The sequence below is a fragment of the Nasonia vitripennis genome, chromosome 1 (assembly GCF_009193385.2).
Source record: "Nasonia vitripennis strain AsymCx chromosome 1, Nvit_psr_1.1, whole genome shotgun sequence".
NCBI classification, from domain to species: domain Eukaryota; kingdom Metazoa; phylum Arthropoda; class Insecta; order Hymenoptera; family Pteromalidae; genus Nasonia; species Nasonia vitripennis.
In genome coordinates, this window is record NC_045757.1 from 7,063,357 (window position 1) to 7,082,775 (window position 19,419).

Below are 19,419 nucleotides of genomic sequence, written 5' to 3' on the forward strand. Positions count from 1 at the left end.
ATCAACTTCAATCGATATTAATCGTTTCTTGAACTTGACTTTTCTCAGTCTTTGAAATGAGTTTGAAGCTTGTACAGTTCGCATTCCTTTTGGTGGTCTTACACTCGCGTAAGTGATACAAATAAGGCGTAGATAAAAACAAAATAAAACGGTTTTCAAATATAAAAGATCTGCATTGTGCATAGAATGTTTCTTCTTGCATTTAAACAGTTTAATTTAAAAATAATATTTTGAAAAATGCTTGCTTATAATCATTGTATAAATAATAATTGTTGACAGTTAAAAAAAATGTAATAAAATAAGAAAGCAAATCTTTCGCGATTAAATGAAAAAACAGTTTAAAGTCTACGGTAAAAATGCACGCTTGTCAGCGCTTCCAGCTTATCGTAATATTAGATAAGTTGATAAACACCTGTATCTTAAATAACTTGATCGCAGAACATAATTTACAAAATATACGTTTCTTTCATTTATGCCACCAAATACATTAGGTAAGACTCATGCAAAATGCAGCTCCCAGCTAAACGTTACTCGTATAATCGGTGGCCATGATGCAAAACCCGGCGAGTTTCCTTATCAAGTGTCTCTACAATGGGGTCGAATAGGGTCTGATCCATTCGAACACTTTTGCGGCGGCAGCATCTTAAACGAGCGCTGGATACTTACAGCAGTTCACTGTCTTCTGGCCTTGGACTATCGACCCGACGGAGGCTACTTTATTATCAAAGCCGGGAAGCATGATCTCCAACGGATCGAGGCAACTGAACAAACATCCGTCGTTGAAAAGTACTTCAAGCATAAGGACTACACTGGTACAGCGTAAGTTTTTCCAGCTGAATAATTCAGCAAAATGATAATTCGTTATTCAGCAATAATAGAGCCGTCTACGGACTGAATTTTTCACCTGACCCACTGACTGATCGTAATATTGAATTTTGATTTTTTAATTATGGTTTCACAGAGAAATACCTGGTAGTTCTGATATCGGCCTTGTCAAGCTTGAGACACCTTTACGACTAACCAAACGGGTGGCCAAGATCGCTTTGCCCCAAAAGGACACTGAACCAACTGGTCAGGCAATTTTGTCTGGCTGGGGTGCTATCGATGGTGATATAAATAATACTGGATATCCTCATATCCTCCAGACAGTCGACATGCAGATTATTAATCGTGAAGACTGCAATCGTGCAATAGTTGAAGTACACCCACAGATTGACGAAAACATTGTGGACAAGACCAACATCTGCATAGGATCGCTTACCGGAGAGAAGTTCCACTGTACCGTTAGTATTGTATCTAATCTGCCTTGATTTCACATTAATTAACAAGACATTTTTTTTTTCAAAATAAGATATTTGTTGGTTGTAGGGCGATTCAGGCGGCCCTTTAATAGCGAAAAACGAAAACGGCGAAAAGGAGGTTATCGGGATTATATCGTGGGGTCTAGGCTCCGAAAACTCTTCTTGTGGACAACGTGGTGCTCCCAACGTCGACGTCAGGGTTTCTTACTTTATTGACTGGATTAAAGAAACTATGGCTAACAATTAAATAATATCAATCCCTTCTTACAATTTTAAAAGAGAAAGCGGAAACTTTATGTCCAATAAAGAAGTACAAAATCTGCATCAGGTGTTTTTAATTATATACGATTTATGTAAATAGTATGAGCTTACATTAATAATAAGTTTTCAGCTGCAAAAATACACCTTTCTGAACTATTCCACACTTATCTAAACGAAAAGACCCAACACTATTGCGCAATCAAAATAGTTATTAAAATATTTGTAATTGATACATTGTCAGTACCGAATATATTTGATATGAAAATAAAAAGATTTCCATGAGTCATAGAAACTTTCTAACTGGTCAATTAATCAACGACTTCCTCTGTTCTGAGTAATACGTTGTATTTTTATGTTACAACATCATATTTATTATCGAAGGTTTGACGTGAGCTCCAGATGATATAAAAGGATGCCTATACTTGACTATTGTCAGTCTTCGAAATGACTTTGAAGCTTATCGTACTCGCCTGCCTTTTGGCCGTTGCACACTCACGTAAGTAATACTAATTATTAAAGTATTTAAGAAATTTGTTTCAATTATATCCTTTTATTATATGTTTGAAAACTGTTATAATGACGTACAATATGAACTTTTAAATTTTTAATACTCTGGATACTAAAGTTTTTCAAAAGTTAAATACAAATTAAATCTAAAATGAATATAAATTTCTTACACTTATTTAATCGATACGCTCTTCGATTATAACATTCTACACTCAATGACACGATAACACCTTAAGCTTATCGTAATATACAGATATCCCGATAAACTTCTAGATAGACACAAATAACTCTGACAGCATTTAATATCGTAATCTGTACAACCAACCTCGATCTCTCATGAGAAATGTAAATTTCTTACTTAATACTTTTTTATAAAAACCATTAGGTGTGTTTAATACATGGCATAGAAATCCGTTAATTGGTGCCCGTATTTTGGGCGGCCGTGATGCAAAACCCGGCGAGTTTCCTCATCAGGTTTCCCTCCAATGGGGCTCTGGGGGAAAATTTGAACACTTTTGCGGCGGTAGTATACTGACTGAGCGCTGGATTCTGACGGCGGTACACTGCCTAGAGGCCATAGATCGAATAAATGAAAGCGGTATCAAAGGCTACTTTGTCGTTAAAGCCGGCAAGCAAGACCTCAATCGTGTTGAGGACACAGAACAAACTTCCATCGTAGAAAAGTATTTCAAGAATTGGGATTACACCGGAGTTGGGGAAGTATTTTGCAAAAAATTTTTTTATCAAAATAAGTTATCACAATACTTATATGTTAAATTATTTATGATTGTCTCACAGAGCAAAACCGGGCAGCTCTGACATTGGTCTCATCAAGCTCGAGACACCTCTACGACTGAACAAGCGTGTGACAAAGATTGCTTTACCTGGAAAGGATACTGAGCCTACTGGTGAGACAATTTTATCCGGCTGGGGTGCTATCGACGATGGCGAAGAAAATGCAGGCTTTCCTCATATCCTCCAAACGATCAACCTGCCGATCCTCAGTCGCGAAAACTGCCAAAGCGCACTAGAAGAACTTATTCCAGGATCTGGTAAAAATGTAGATGATACCAACATTTGTACGGGTCCGTTAACTGGAGGACAATCCCCTTGTAACGTACGTACTTTGTCAATCGCCCAAGTGATTAAAGGCCAATTTTCGATAAAAAAGATATTGTTTGGTTTCAGGGCGACTCCGGCGGTCCTTTGACCACAAAGAACGGAAAAGGTGAGACTCAGGTTATTGGGATCGTATCGTGGGGTCTGTCTCCTTGTGGATCACGTGGCGCACCTGCTGTCTATGTCAAAGTTTCTCACTTTATCGACTGGGTTTCTGCTATTATGGATAAAAATTGAGTTCATCGTTATTGGTTTCATTTATATTTATTTTTACTCTAATTATTTATTTGAAAGAAGAATATATATAATTTTTAAATTGTAATTATTTATTTTGAAAATATAGTTTAAATCATTACTTACATAAGTATTAAATTTTAGTGTTTCCAAATTTATCATAACCTTTTGAATTTTCAGAGCATAGCTCAAAACTTGTAGATATTGCGTCAGAATTCATGATATTGAAATTGATTGATAAACATCAACACAAAATAAACAAATTTTTTTGATAAGATGAAGTTAATTCAATGGAAATGTTTTATGTGAATGTTCACCTCCATTCTGTGTCCTTTTTCATGCTTTGCGTTAAATTTTTAGAGATCATCATTTCGCTGGTAGCGATTACAAAGGTTTTAAAACATTGTATTTGTAACTATTGAAAGTTAAAAGAGCATCCAAAAATTAGATTTTATTATTGGCGAGATGAGAATACCGCAGACAATATTTTGTTGGTGACAATCATCCATATTTATAAATTATTTATTGAATTCGAATTTTTTTTAATGTATTTTTATTTATACCATACAAACTCATGGCTTATAACCATAATATCGTAATGCGAAATACAACGAACATAGATTCATACCAAGTCTATATTCCTTGGTTATGCGCATGCAATAATACTCCATTCTCACCTACTTTGAATAATAAAGAATGTAGAAACAAAAGGGGCTGTTCCAAATTTTAAACTTCAATAAAAATATTAATTAGAAAAAATAATATCCAATGTCTTGGATTCTTACCGTTTTAGCGCTTTGTCAATAACTGACTAGGAACATGGAATCGAAATATCTCATCACCAGCTTAATTAATATTTATAATCAGTGTAAACCTTGACTGGAGTGTACGTGCACCAGATTTAGCTATAATCGCAAATTTATTGCTAAAATCAGAGCAGGCATTGTTTCTAAATAATGAAATCTTATCTTAATTTTTGCGAACCTTCGGACGCAAATCAATTATCTCGCATGATAATGAGAGAACCTGTATCCAAGCCACATATAAATACATCGGAATAACCCTAAACTTCAGACACTCGTACCTCGCTCCGTCAAGATGAAGTTCGTCATTGGGGCCTTAGCCGCACTCTTACTGGTTCAGAGTAAGTTCAAAAGTCTCTTTTTAATGTTGTTTACATTCGACCCAAATAATATCAAAATATATTTGTTTCATATTCATAGCCAGCACCGCTTTCTCGGCGCGCGAGCCCTACGCTCCTCGCATCACGGAGGGCGAAGATGCCTACCCTGGCCAGTTTCCCTACCAAGTCTCACTGCAGTGGGGCATCCCTTCGCTAATATTCTACCGACACGCCTGTGGTGGTTCCATCATCAATGAAAACTGGATCCTCACAGCTGGCCACTGTGTCACTAGTGTCCCTAAGCTTGGAAGGACCATCGTCAAGGTTGGCAAGCACCACCTCTTGAAAGACGACGAAAATGTCCAGACCATCGAGATCGCCAAGAAGATTGTACACGAGGACTACCCAGGGTGAGTTTAAGTCCGTGATCTCTTATTGAAATGCAGCATCGAATTGGAAAGTGATAGATTATAACCTAATCTGAGAACCGTGTAATTCTGCAGAAACGTCGCACCAAACGACATCGCTCTTCTGAAGCTCAAGACCCCGATAAAGTTCAACGAACGCGTCCAGCCAGTGAAGCTTCCACAGCAAGGAGCTGTACACACCGGTCAGGCTAAGCTCAGCGGATGGGGCTCAGTCTCAAAGAAACTCATTCCCAAGCTTCCTCAGACCCTGCAGCACGCTACCGTGCCAATTATCCCCAACGATGAGTGCGAGAAGGCTATTAAGGCAATTTCCAAAGATGGAGAACTCTACGACTCGATGATGTGCAGTGGACCTCTTGACGGAACCATCTCCGCTTGCTCCGTGAGTTTCAACCGTAGAATCATAATCAATCTCGTGATAATAACAAACAAATGTGTGACGCTTGCTTGTATCGGTTTCAGGGTGACTCCGGCGGTCCTCTCGTCCAGGTCGAGAACGACGAGATCGTGATCGTGGGCGTCGTCTCTTGGGGCATGTATCCTTGCGGCAGCGTTGGCGCGCCATCCGTCTACACGCGTGTTTCCTCCTTCGTCGACTGGATCAACAAGAAGATGAGCGAGAACTGATTTTCCAAAACGTTCTCCCTCTCTCTCTCTACGATGTAAATAAAAAATCAATGTTTTTTCGGAAGATCTGCTTTACTTTATTTATAGATTTTGTGCCGATGAGATGTACTCATTCAAAGCAATCTCATCAATTCTGAATATAGATAGCATTCACGTTATATTATCCTCATGAAACGTCTAGAAACAGCTTCCCGAAATCAGCACCCAACATTGGAATTTAAATTCCAAAATGCCAGCTTTTACATTTCGAGTTTTCTCAAAATCTCGCTGCGACTTAATGAAAAGCCTACTGCTGCTATTCCCTTGGAATTTCCACTCTAATTCATATAGAGAGAAAGAAGCCCCGCTTCATCGGCGCATTTACGTCCAAACACAGAGAGTTCTCTGACTTGAAAAATTGCACCTGCAGTAGACGACGACGACGACAATGGAGCGTCGCCATCCACGGGATTAAACATCATAATTCACGCCTTGAGGCCCGTCAGACTCCAGCTGCTCCTGATTTCCATTCTTCGGGAGCCGATCGCTTTGTCAGGCGCGGAGGAATCTTTGAATAAATTAATCCAAGTGAAATTTCACTCCCGGAAAAATCGCACTGCGTTATTATACGCGCACACACGGGACTCTCTCTACCGTGGGATTAAGTATCGTAAATAATGTCTGGGAGAGAGGGAGAGAGAGAGAGAGAGAGAGAGAGAGAGAGAGAGAGAGAGAGGGAGAGAGAGTGGGGCAACGAGAAGCTTCTCAGACTCGTTAGCTCGCTTTACTCGCGCGCGAGCGAGAGAGCGTCTTGAAGGCGCTCCGATTTCGTCGCGCCGCTGCCGTCGTCTCATTGTGCATACGACTCGCGTCGTTCCATTATTATACGAGCGAGAGGGAGAGTTTCTTCCACCACCCCCCTACTCCGAGATAAAAAGGAAGAGGGAGAAGGAGCTTGAAGGAGTGTTGAATTTATTGTCGGAATCGTACGGAACGTCGAGAGGTTCTATTGTGCAATTGCGCCTGGGGTTTCAAAGGAAATTCTCCGAGTGTGCTCGGTTTTTGTTGTAACGCCGTCTTGGAATAATAAAGCTCCCTTTCTCCATCTCTCTCCGAGCTCATTTTTAATACCGCAGCGCGTTGAATAAACAAACGACGAGTAAGCCTCTTTCGGATTACTTCTCTAGCGGGTTTCTCGCTTCGTACAAAGCGCCACCTGGCGGCGTTTCACTTGCCAAAACGGCATGAATCGATAAGTCCTTTGTTGCCGAGCGTATGGAGCATCAACCGCAGAATCGTACGCGAGCGATCCGTAAAAGCTTGCAATCAATTTGGAGCCATCAGTCATAGAATCCCGAGCGCTCGCGAATCTATTCCTCGACCGAGAGCAGCTCAAACAACAACATCGAGCACGCACTACTCTACGCGAGCACTAGGAAAAGAGCATGTTATAACCGATGCTCTAATCCTCTCGCGCACAATCCACAAACATCACCATACAGCGGTAGCAGTATAGCAGCAACGGCAACGTATCTCTCCACCTGACACACAGGAGATCTCGTCAAACGCCGGCCTTCCCTCTCCCTCTCTCTCTGCCTCGATCAATAGACGCAAATTAAGCCGGCGGCCCCCGACGCGATTACAATAGCTGCGGGGTCAGGTGCAGCGCGGCGCATATATACTGCTGCTGATTCCCCGTGTTACAAGCGTGTTTACAGAGGCTCGCGCGAGTCATATCCTACTCCCTGAAGCCGCCAGCAAATGGACATCCCCGCATTGGCGAGAAAGAGGGAGATGCTCTGGGATTGGCTGTGATCTGGCGAAAGTAATTAAACCGAGAGAGCGCCTAATTAATGCGGCTCGGCGGAGGCTGTTGACGATGAATTTGTTGCTTCGTTGGCTTTTAGCGGGCCCTGAATCAAAATACCGTTGACACGCGCCTATACCTACGTCGTTACAGCCGCGCGATCTGTCTGGCTCGAACGCAATAAGACAATCCGGAAGCGAGTAGTCCTTTCGAGGCTATGTACATAGTGAGATCCAAAGCGGGCCAACGGCAAATCAAAGCCAGAGCTTGAAGAGCACACGTGCGCGCATCGATTACCGCGCGCTAGGGCAAACACGGAACACGCGCGTGCTGATCATAAACAGAGCTCGGAGAGTATACCTGCGCAGCAATTCGAGGCTCCTCTTTGAGCATTCCTGGCGCTGCAGCCGTTTCTGTATACAGATGCATGCGAAACTCGCGTACGTGGAATCTCTATCTCTTTTCTCGCAATTTTTGACGAAAATTAAAAACGAATCGCTAACGGAAACAACCAGCGGTGACTAAGGACAAGTGTCCCATCCAAGCGACGAGTCATAAAAAATGAATCCTACAATTCCCCGCGAATAAGAAAAAAATATCAAACACGTACTCCCCCTAACAATGACAAGGCACACGCGTCGTCCCCCGTCGCCGAAAACATCCTCTTCACACCTATGCACGACCCTCGACAAGAACGAGGCCAACACACAACAGAGCAGCAGCAACAACCGCGACCATAGCCCTCCCAGCGAAGGAAATATGCTCGCGCGCGGCCGCGTCTAGCAGGCATAAATCGCGTGAATTATGGATTCGACGCCTTCCTCCTAAGCGCGCTCGCGCGCACCTACGTCCTGTCAGCGAAAGCATTTTACGGCGCGACGCGCCTCCTTCTTTATTATCGCGGTGCTCGCCTGCCTGCCTGCGCCTTTTTACGGCGAAACGTAAAAGCGACGTGTACGCGTGCCTCGTTTTTTACGCCTTCCACCCCATCTCTGTGTGTGTGTGTCTTGTACACCTTGTTTCCGCCAGCGCGGATCGTTTCATTTTTTCCCGCAGCACGTGTGTATCGCTTTTTCGTTGTTGAAAATTTTAAAAGAGCAATATTTACCGTGAGCTTGGGAACGTTAAGGTCGACGATAAACATGTTGGCGGTGTCCATCGATCAACTTACCTGGAACAGAAAGAAGAATGGGGTTGCGTTAAGAAAAAAACAATGAGATGGTTCATTTGTTGCGCGCGTTTAAGGCTGTTTCGGGGAAAATCAATTTATCTTCGAAATAACCATGACAATTGTAAAAGAAGTTTTCCGCTCGACCCTCGGCGGCGGTGCGAGCTCCCTTTGACTCCTAACTCCAATTTCACGCCATTCGTCCTACCGACGTGCAACAAATTCGAGACGATCATTGGTATGCGGTCGGCGGAGCCGTTCATCCTCCGAACGTCTTTCGTCGGCGCCTCGACTCTCTCCCTCTTTCTCTGCGCAGGACAGATGAGCCGGTCTTCTATATCTATTTTTCCCCGATACCCAGACGCTTTTCTCATCTATGTATATGTGTACTGCACTGCTACACTAAAAACTCTACTCTTTCTTTTTCCGCGGTGCAACGCAATAATGAACAAAAAGAAGCTGCCCTCGGCGTTCCGGCAGTCGTGAAGAATAAGTGTCGATTCCTCGATAACTCTCTGCCAATCTGCGAAGGCTCGAAAAGAAAACTGACGCGGCGATGGCGGAGGCAAGAGTCGGCAGTTTCCTCGCAAAGTGCCGATCGCAGACGTTCGTTAGGTCTTCTTTCAGTCGTCGCAGCAACGTTTGCACTTTCTCCTCGAGAAGGAGGAGGAGGAGGAAAGAAAAACTCGCGCGCGAGAACGAAATGGAATTAGCTTGTTTCCGGAGAACTGGTTTGTTAACGAACACCCGCCGGAGGGCTTATGATTAGGCCCCTTTTTAAGCTCGGCTTAATGACTGCAGCTGAGGGAGAGATTTTTCGCTGAGTTTTTAAGGGCTATATCATCGCCTGTGTGTAGATACATATATACACATGAGCGTGCGGTGAAGAGTTCCGCCAGCGCGGCATGCAGAGTTGCGAATTCGAAACTCTCTCCCCTGTCAAACTCGCGAGCGAGCGCGCGGTTTCGCTAATTTAATTTCGTCGGGGCTGAAAGCCTCGTCGCTCCATGATACGACTTTATATTTCGCTTCGGGAAAAAATTTCGCGCTCGCTCGGGCAAATTGTACCCCGGAATCGCGTTATTAAAAATAAAAATCTAATTCGCGAGAATATATATTCAAATTGCATTCTGTAGCTATATACTCTGATGTGTATACCCGCAGCGAGTAAAATATTCCCTATGTGTGTGCAGAAAAAAAAAATGAACGTATAATAACATCCACAACATCGAGAAATTTCGAGTCGCGTCATCGCCCCCAAAATCACCCTTCGAAATTTCAAGCCGACGACGCGAGACACATTCCATTTTCCATCGCAGCACACACGAGGTGACGAGGCGTGTTGATGACAGACAGCCTGTGCGGCGTTGATAGCGCGATGGTCGTCATCCTCCACCCCCCTTTCACCTCCTCTTCTATGGTCAGCTGATCCCCCTCACCCTCACACCCTCACTCTCCCATTGCAGCCTAGATATATTTCTCGGTCGAGCGCGCACGCTAGAGAGAGAGAGAGAGAGAGAGAGAGAGAGAGAGAGAGAGAGAGAGCGAGAGCGGATTTGCTGGAGGAAATTCGAGCGGGGCCGCGATTAGATACTCGAGAGTGCGTGCGAAAATATATAGAGCTATATAGCCGGATCGCGTGCAACGCGCCGGGATCGTACGCGCGTGTGGGTGTGTGATTCAGTGCGCGCTGTGTTCGTACGTATATAGGTATGCTATATATAGCGGCTGGCGAATTATGCCGGTGGATTTTGGCTCGAATTGAGATCTGAGAATTCGTGTGAATGGAGAGTAGGAGGTAGAAAAAACCGTGTTTGTATTCGGAGATAACGGCTTATCGCGTGAGCTGCGCTGACGTAAGATCGCTGATAAGAATTTGGAATAGATTATCTCATTAGCGAGTCTTATATACTGTAGCACCGGGTGGACAAAAAATTTCAACGCTTCCGTGGCGCAATTGGCTAGCGCGTTCGGCTGTTAACCGAAAGGTTGGTGGTTCGAGCCCACCCGGGAGCGGTTTTTTTTTCTTAATATATTCGCGGGTTTCTTTCGATGGAATTTTTCGAACACATGAGAGAATCTTTTTCATAGGTTCTCGGCACAAAGCAAAGTACGCTCCGCAAAACTCCCCAGCCGACGAGTCACGTACGGGCGTCAGTCGTCGCGATCTCGTTTCCGACGCACACCAGGGCCTCTCATCCATCACGCCGACAGCTTCGTTATGAGCAGCCTTTCCCCATATAGCTCTATATACGATCCATTATGCACACACACAGAGACACACTGACCGCGTCGAATAGACGTATCCCACGGAATTAAAATATCGCCGCAGATCTTATCCTCCGACGAAAGGGTTATACCCCTCGTTGTTTTTTTTTTAGAAGATAAAACGTGCCTCGAATTTCTCGGAGATGTATATACCATCACATCGTAGCCGAGAGACTATACAATATTTACCCCGCGCGCACAGTCCGAAATTAGCTTTTAGTCGCTAAAAGCATCAACCGGAGGCTGAAAATATCCGCGAACATTACACCGATAGAATTCGAGCCGAAAATTAGCGAGGGTATGCGCAGCCATCAGTGCACGCGATATTGTATATCTATTCCATTACCGATGGTTTCTCTCGCGCTCGCACTCCTCTCAGGGCGGTCCTCGTCGGCTTCATAATGAAAATTCCCACCGAGCGAATGCAAAGCAAACAATCGAGCCGTGTGTATGTATACTGATCTTGCTGGCGAGCGATGCTAATTATTTTTGCCTATAGACATTGCGGGCGTGTATACACGGATTGATTCTGCGGTTGTATACACTTTTTGGATATAACGCGATATTATTGCGTTGTCATTCTGCGCTTCGGATATTATTAACGAAGATTATTGCAGAAATGCGGTCCGCAATTCCAATTATTATATAGCAGCGCGATCCAATTAATCGCCTAACGCATGATATTTTGAATACTCGATCGGCGAAATATGTAACGTAAAATACGCGAATCAAGTCGATAAATTAATATAATATTATACGCGAGCTGGCAACGCGAATTTTTGGAAATAAAACCTGTGCGCGAGAATTTCTCGTGTTCCAAGTACCAGTCCGACCATAGCGCGGAACCGGATATTACTTGCATCAGGTACCATTGACGAGCAGGAATTTAAAATATTTTTCAGCCCCGACTCTCGCCGCGAGAGAGAAAACAAAGGGAATATCAAATTAAATTACGCGCGCCCGCGCGAGCCCTGTGCGTGTGTCGCTGTCTGTCTATCTCTTCCGACTGCATATTTCGTCATCCAAAAAGGGAGGAGTCCTTTGTAAAACGATACGCCGTTATACGCGCGCGTGTTCAGCTCTTATTCAAAGGACGTGCGTGCGTTTTGTGGAATATTTCTGGCATTGCGTGACGCCGCCGACGATGACGCTGAAAGTGAAAAAAAATCCGAATACTCTCCTAATTCAACGCGAAATTCCGGGAATTACGCGCTCGATTTCCTAACCGGATATTTTTTTGCATAGAGAAGCGTATTTTTTCATCAGCCGCGACTGATTAAATTCGACGCGCCGCTCGAATAACCGGGATTCGCCAGGCGTATTAATTTCCGTTCTTTTTTTTCGTCGAGTCTCTGTGAGTGTTCTGTTGCCGCGCGGCTTTGTGCAAGTCTATATCGTTGAATGTATGACAAAAAAAAAAAAGAGAGACTTCTCCCGTTTCAAGAAGAAAAAAAAATAATAAGACGAATCACACCCTTGCACTTTTTCATCGCGTTACAGCCACTGCTGCGCCATTGACTTTTCCCTCTTCGTCAAGCGCGACAAAAGGAGTATAGCAGAGGAGGAGAGACGTCGCGGAGGAGCAAAGCGAGCTCCACCTCATTACACAATACCCGGTTTCGCCTTTCTCTCTGCCTCTCGCTCAGAGCGCGCGCGGCAAATCTGATTGCGCAAACGTATATAACGAAATGTCGCCGCGACGGCGCGGCTAGACCCTTATTTACTTTCTCCGCGTGTACAGCGCCGCGGACTAGTCATTGTCTTGCTCTTTCTTCGTCTTCTTCTTTGTGCTTCTCGCTGGAATTAGAGAGCTTTCGCATTTTCGTTGTTATACAAGAAAAACGCGCTGGTTTCTGGGAAATTGAAATTTCATACGCTGCAGTACACGCTGATGCGCAAGATGTTATCGTCGCGCCGTCTACTTATACTGCCATCGATTGGCATTTTCTTTTGCGGCAAATCAATAGGAAAAAACGCAGATAAGAAAGACACTATATTAAATCCGAACGCCCTCGCGAAATTTCACATCTTCCTCTTGTTCGCCGAGTACAAAGGAGCGAGAAAGAGAGGGTGTGTAGGTGTACAAGATTTGAAAAGCCGACGAATAGAGTCTGCCTCTCTCCTCTCGCTCGAGAGAAAGCTACGTAATAACGTAGTCGCGGCAAATAACCCTCTTATACACCCCCGCGCGGAAATTGTCGAGGCGAAGATTATTACACTCGGAGGTAAATAATGGAGAGCGTAGAGATGAGTAATGGCTCGTGAAAAAAGGAGGCCGCGCGCGGCAGCTAGCGTTAAAAAAAATAAATCAGCTTAAACAAGAAACTTGGCCCGCCGCCCTGAAGAAGCTATCCATCAAGCTCGCCAGCGACGACTTTCAAACAAACATTATTATAAATGCTCGCGCGACTGCGAAAAACGCGCGAAAAATAAGCTATAAATCTCCTTTCCCTCTCCCGCTAGACGCGTATACGAGTGCCGCTCGCACAATAGAGCAAATCGGCAAGGCAAATACAATGAGGATGAAGAAGAAGAAGAACTTGAGAGGAGGGACGAACAAGAGTGGGAACAAGAAGAAGTAAAAGGTCCTCTCTCTTCCCGCAAAGACTATCAAATATTCGCGGCACCTCGCTCGATAAAGCCGAAAGTTTGTTTACAGCGCCAGGAGAACTTCCCTGAGAGACTCTCTTGAGGTTTTTCGCTCCCCCCATCATTGCACTATACGCACTCCATCTCTCGCGCGTATTATTTATTGTTTCAATTTTATTTTGCGGTGATTCACGTGTGCGGGTATAGAAAAAAAAAAGAGATCGAGCAGACGATAAAAGTCTAAACAACCTTCTGCAGAACTGTAAAAAATAATATCCCCCATTACTTACGGAGAGAGAGAGAGAGAGAGAGAGAGAGAGAGAGAGAGAGAGAGAGAGAGAGAGAGAGAGAGGAGAGAGCAAACTTTGGTTCTCCCTTGGGAGAAAAATTCCAAAGACGCGCGCTCGTCCTCGATTTGCGACTGGCTTCTCGCTCGCTGCTCTTGCCGCGCTTCTGGCGACGCTCCAAATCATTTCCGTCCTGCGGAAGTCCAGTCGTTCGGACCTTCCGCTATGGCTATATACGTACGTACGAGAGCTTGAAAAATTAAACGCGCACCAGCGAACATACGCGACGATCGAACTGTGTACGCGCAGCCGGCTTTTTACGACTGTGTAAGAGGTTGTTTTGCCGGGGAGTTTAAGAAAGGAGCGCACCCCTGATTTATATACCAACGGGTGTATAAGTAGTGCGAGTCGAGATGTGGACCGACGTATGCGTTTCCTTTTTTTAACGTTTGTATCCGAGCGACGAGTATAGAGCAGAGGAGGGAAAATCGAAACTACGCCACAGGCTTGCCAACCTAATAAGCCGGGGTATCAATCAATCTCTCTCCAACTGGTTCGCTTAAACTTGCGCCGCAGTTGACCCGGCTTACAGCACGCGCACAGCTACAGACTCTCTCTCTCCCTTACGCCTCAAGACTCTCGACTCGGGACTCACGCCTCATCAATCTTGAGACGCGGCAGGCGGAGAGGGCCACTTGCGCCGGCAATTACAATATCGGCTTGCTTTGCCGAGCTTCTTGGCCCGCGGTTAATCCCGGGGATAGCCGGGAGAGAGTTCGCCGACACGACTCTAGAGATACTCTCTCTCTCTCTCTCTCTCTCTCTCTCTCTCTCTCTCTCTCTCTCTCTCTACTTGCCGAGAGGATAAGGATTCAGATGCCTCGCTCTCCCTCACCTGTTGCCAGGAGAACAACGCGCGGGAAGTACGATCAGTCAAGCGTATTACACAGGATTTGTTCGCTTCGTTGTTTTTTCTTTTCCTACTCTCTCTCTCTCTCTCTCTCTCTCTCTCTCTCTCTCTCTCTCTCTCTCTCTCTCTCTTGGTGTATTATTTAAATTTTTTTCTAACCACAGCTTATACACGCACGCGCATAACGAAAAGAAAAGAGGCATCGACCCCGTAAGGCTTACCCTCCCTCTATATCCGTAAAATCTCGCAGCGTAAAACCAACAACTCCTGCGCGTCTAATGTCATTCCTCGGCTCGTGTCAAGCGTAAATGCATTTGCCGCGAGCGCGGCAGGCCGGAAGATGACCACTGAAATTTACGGCGTCGTTAAAGTGACCTCGTAAGCTCTTACCCTCCTTCGCGGCGCGCCTGGGCGCTCACGCTTTTTTTTATCACTCACGCGTTAACGTCCGCCGCTGTGCGTGTGTGCCACCTGTGCAAACGGCGCATATGCGCGCATAGAAAACTCGACTCTTTACCCTTTATGATTATCGAACTGAATGGCTTCTCTACTCCCTCGTGCGTAATTCATTCGAGCGAGAAGCACTTAAACAACGCAGCTGCGGGGCGGATGTCAAGTTCGAGCTCATCGAAGATTAAATTCGCCCTCAGCTCTCAGCTGAAAATTCGAGAATCATTCGACGCGGCGAGGGATTATCTTCCGGCGCTGTAGTCATTCAACATGTAACTCCGTGAATTACATCTCCTCCCGCGACTTCGATCCCGCGGCGAATTAATGCGCGTAACTGGGTCAGAAGAGGAGTAAGCGAGAGAGGCTTCAACGATTCGCCTGATTAATTCATTAGGCGGCGCGCATGATGCAGCGGAACTCGAGCGGGCCTAATTACGCTATCTCAATTACATCTCCGCGAAGACGAAGCGCAAATTCGCGGCGCGAGGCAATCGCGTTACGCTTAAGCGAGGGCGAGAACTAGCGGAGGAAGTTTGAGTCTGCGGGCTGTGTGTGTGTTTAGAAAACAATTTTGAATTTCCCGCTACTTCTTCCTTGTAACGCAGAAACAAACGCGCCAATCACCGCCATAAGGTGAAAAAGAAGGGAGGAGCGCGCTCATCTCCGCGCACGGCCCGTAATAAAATCACAATTTTCCTAATAACAGCGTCGCACAGTGCGGATCGATCGAAGGCCTCGCTTCGTAGCGCTGAGAACGAAATTAACTAGAACCTAACGCAATTAAAGTCCCGTCCCCGATATTATACGCAGCTGGGAGCTAGCGCGCGTCTAATTAAGAAACATGTCGGCCAACTTAAACTTCATTCATCGCGAAAACTCGCCTCGCGGGCTTAGCCTTTTTTCCCTCGCGCGCGTGTAACTTTTGTCCGATGCGTATAATACACGACGATAAACCGCGCCCACCACCTGATGATTTTCCGTCGCGTGAGGTAATCAAGCTCGTATTATGAGCGCGGTTTTCGCCTGCAGTTTCATCCGCGAGAAGTGGGTCGGAAGGAATTCGATTGTACAATGGCGGGGCGAGAAAAAAAACAGACACATCGGCTAATTGCTCATATCTCGATTTTCGTGAGAGAACGGGATAATTGAGTGCTGCTACGGGGGAGGGACTCGAAAAACGGACCGCGAAACTATTTGCGCTCGCGCAGTGCGGATTAATTCGGTAATTTGTTTTTCCTGCCACTCGCTCAAACGAAGCGGCGTTGGCTAACAATTGCCTGATTAAAAGGTTCATTGGCACCGAGAATCGAATGTTTGACCAAACAACAGTAGTCGCTCGGACGCTTTCGCGGATGTTGATTCGACACGGGGGTTTTTGCGATTGTACAAGTTCGCCGAACTATCGTTTGCGTAGAGGGATGGGACACACACAGAGGGAATAGAGAGAGGAGAAATACGAGCAAACGAGAAAAGTTTTTTCTTTTCGAAAAGCCAAAGAGGAGACTTTTTCGATCGAGAGAGTCTTTAATATTCGCAGCGTCGCTCTCGGCGCGTCTCCGGAGCAAATCAATCCTACGCGGCGCCAATTACAAGGGAAGGAAGGAAGCAGGAGAGAGAGAGAGAGAGAGAGAGAGAGAGAGAGAGAGAGAGAGAGAGAGAGAGAGAAAGAGAGAGAGAGAGAGAGAGAGAGAGAAGAAACGAAAAGAAACGCGAGCTTGTCTCGTCGCGTTACTGCTCGTCGTAAGTCGACTTTTACGACTTTATGCCGAGGCTGTGTGTTCCACCACCTCCTCCTTCTCATCCTCCTCTTCGGCGACGTTGACGAGATTGGCTATAAATTTATTTGCCCTTTTAGACGTGATATTGTTTTACTGCCGGATAAAGTGAAAGGCGGTAGCAATCTCGACGACGAGGCGAGGCTTAGGCACTGGATTTTTGACTGACAGCGCGGCAGTAGTAGCACAGAGCTCGAACACAGCAGTAGTCCCCGGCGCTGCAGGCGAAGAGCGCGAGATTGAACTTCGCGAAGCGAACGAGCTATATACCTCTGTGTGTGTGTGTGTGTGTATGTGTGTGTGTGTGTGTACGGGAACACGCTGTTTTATTGCCTCAACTTTGCTTTCTCTTTTTGCAGCTGCTGCTAGAGCAGCTTTGATCGGGAAACGAGTTTTCAGAATTTTGAATTTCCCGCCTCGCTGATCAAGGGTTTTTTCTGTTTTAGCAAAAAAGAGAGAAATAAGAATAAAAAAAGCGAAACAGAGAAGAGCTGCCGGACAATTAATTCGCGGCGGGGCCGTATAATCCCTCCGGCGTCTTAAATTCGCGACGGCGTCAAGTCCGATTTGACGCGGACGGACGCTTTACGACACGGTCGCTTAATAAAAATCGCTTTTAATTAGCGCGGCCCGACATAAAGCGGGCTTTATACGACCTTGGTCGGTAGGGGCTACATCTTTGTCTTCTGGGGAGCCTATAAATTCGAGGTTCGTTTATACACAGACGGACGGAGGAGCTCCTACCGCTGCTGCAATTGAAGGGATGGTAAATAAGGATTTCGTTGCTTTGTGTCCGATGGAACAAGAAGCTTTATTTAATAGTTAGAGTTTAAGAAAACGCAAACCTCAAAATTGTAAATTATATAGGGAATAGAAATCAATTGAAATCTTTCAGCATCCTCCAACTCCGCAAAAATACCGATTAATACGTCAGCTCAACCCTCCGATTCCTCTTTTTCGCGACGCCGCAGCTCACACCGCGGCGATAAATATCGCGAAACGAGTATTATTGCCTCGCATTAGAGTATCGCGGGCGTCAGCTGCCGCGTCGTCGCGTCGCATGATTCATCCGCCGCGTCGGCATTCTTCATATCCCCGAACGAGATATGCATCTCTTTCTATCCTCCTACCCCTTCTCCTACATACACGGCCGCAACGAGAGACGCTTCGTGAATAATTCATCTTTCTCCCGCGTCCGAATCAATTTTTCCTCGTCTTTAATAATTCTCCGCTTTCTATACGAAAATTCGAATACATACCGCGAGCTGTGAAAATTTCAATCGTCGTTTTTCGAAACAGCCAATTTTTATCTTATTATACGAGATACTGATAAACTTTTCCGCGCGTTTTCATTCATTCGATTACCCGAGAGTATAAAGTTTATACGACTCGCTGTGGCATCACCTCAAAAATTTACAGAGAGCCAGTCCGCCATCGATCCATCCTGATACAATCCCGCGATAGAGTCCGCCGCCGCGCGCTATCTGCTATTCGCTTTTATATACACCGCGGGGCTAGAATTCCGTCTTCATTGTCTTTAATCGCGCGGGGGGGGGGGGGGGGGGGAAGAGAAAGCGAGCAGCCGATAAGGCGGCCGCTGAGTTTACGGCCCGGCGAGTTTGTATTTATCATCTTCCTCCCTTATCTTCGCTGCCGCTGCTGCTCTTATACCTCTTTTCGTCCGCCGCGGAGGTGTATAACGTTTATGGATTTCGTCTATCTGCGCGCGCCGAGTTTTATTCGACAATTATTTTTGTTGCCCATCGCTGATACATATTAACTTCTTCCTCCTCTTGTCTTATCGTGTAATTTGAAATTTCGGTCTGACCTTGCGCGCGCGCGATAGAAAGAGCATCGTTGCGGGCGTATTATCTTTTCTCATGCATAATATCCGTTTCGTCCGTGTTTTCCTCGTAAGGGTATCTACATTTTTCTCGCATAATATGCCTCGCAAGGCCTCCTTATCTCTCTCTCTCTCTCTCTCTCTCTCTCTCTCTCTCTCTCTCTCTCTCTCTCTCTCGCGTCTCGTATGTTATATCGCGTTCCTCAATTTTTCGCGATGCTCTCTTCCCCAGCTGTATCACCTTAATTTTTTACGCACACCGGGCTACTTTATTTGTGTATACTTGCTTGTGAATTAAAAAAAAAAAAGAAAAAATCTTAGTAAGTAGCCTATTTTTCAAAGATAGTCATCCGACTATCTAGTATACCCTAGTGGCCCCAGAAGTGTCATTAAAAAGCCAGAATCAAGATTACCCTTTTTCTCCCCTCGAATCACAGATGTACCGTTATCGTCTCTAAATTACGTTAGATTTGTGTATCCCCCGTCTTATCGCCACGAAAATCCTAAATCAAGCTACTCTTTTATAAACCGATAAAAATCAAAGGAACCCCCCCCCTCCCCCGCACCGTCGTAATTCAACGCGGAATCTCAGCGCAATGGAGGCGGGAAATTTCAATAGACAATCCGTCACCAATTACAGCAACAATTACAAAAGTCGGGAGAGCCCAGTAACAACGACAAACAAGTGCAGCAGCAGCAGAAGCTTAATAAGTTTGGCGTCGTCGTCGTCGTCGTCGGCGTCG

General features: G+C 45.4%; 2 protein-coding genes and 1 non-coding gene across 11 annotated transcripts in view; 2 read left to right on the forward strand and 1 right to left on the reverse strand.

The window, feature by feature from the left end:
- The window catches only part of LOC100121596 (CUGBP Elav-like family member 4), a 566,446-nt gene that overhangs the window by 113,074 nt on the left and 433,953 nt on the right, over window positions 1–19,419 (reverse strand). For 3 of the 8 annotated variants that reach the window (XM_032596164.1, XM_032596163.1, XM_008218118.4), the window contains one exon: window positions 8,495–8,557. The exons of the other annotated variants lie outside the window; for them this stretch is intronic. In XM_032596164.1, coding sequence (XP_032452055.1) covers window positions 8,495–8,545 — 51 coding nt within the window. In that variant the 5' untranslated portion in view covers window positions 8,546–8,557. The remainder of the gene's footprint in view (window positions 1–8,494; window positions 8,558–19,419) is intronic. 8 annotated transcript variants of the gene reach the window in all.
- On the forward strand, window positions 38–3,697 carry SP102 (serine protease 102). 2 transcript variants are annotated; one of them, XM_031921655.1, is made up of 8 exons: window positions 38–108; window positions 492–819; window positions 962–1,283; window positions 1,369–1,546; window positions 1,999–2,058; window positions 2,455–2,785; window positions 2,868–3,186; window positions 3,258–3,697. In XM_031921655.1, exons 1-8 carry the CDS (start codon window positions 57–59, stop codon window positions 3,423–3,425), a joined length of 1,758 nt encoding a protein of 585 aa, XP_031777515.1. In that variant the 5' UTR covers window positions 38–56; the 3' UTR covers window positions 3,426–3,697.
- On the forward strand, window positions 10,497–10,570 carry TRNAN-GUU. Its single transcript has one exon. It is a non-coding gene; the product is annotated as a tRNA-Asn (tRNA).

Coding starts and splice junctions, on each gene's coding strand:
- SP102 (XM_031921655.1), top strand. CDS start 57: ATGAGTTTGAAGCTTGTACAGTTCGCATTCCTTTTGGTGGTCTTACAC. Junction 1,547..1,998: donor AGAAACTATGGCTAACAATT/AAATAATATCAA, acceptor GACTATTGTCAG/TCTTCGAAATGACTTTGAAG. Junction 3,187..3,257: donor GAGGACAATCCCCTTGTAAC/GTACGTACTTTG, acceptor GTTTGGTTTCAG/GGCGACTCCGGCGGTCCTTT.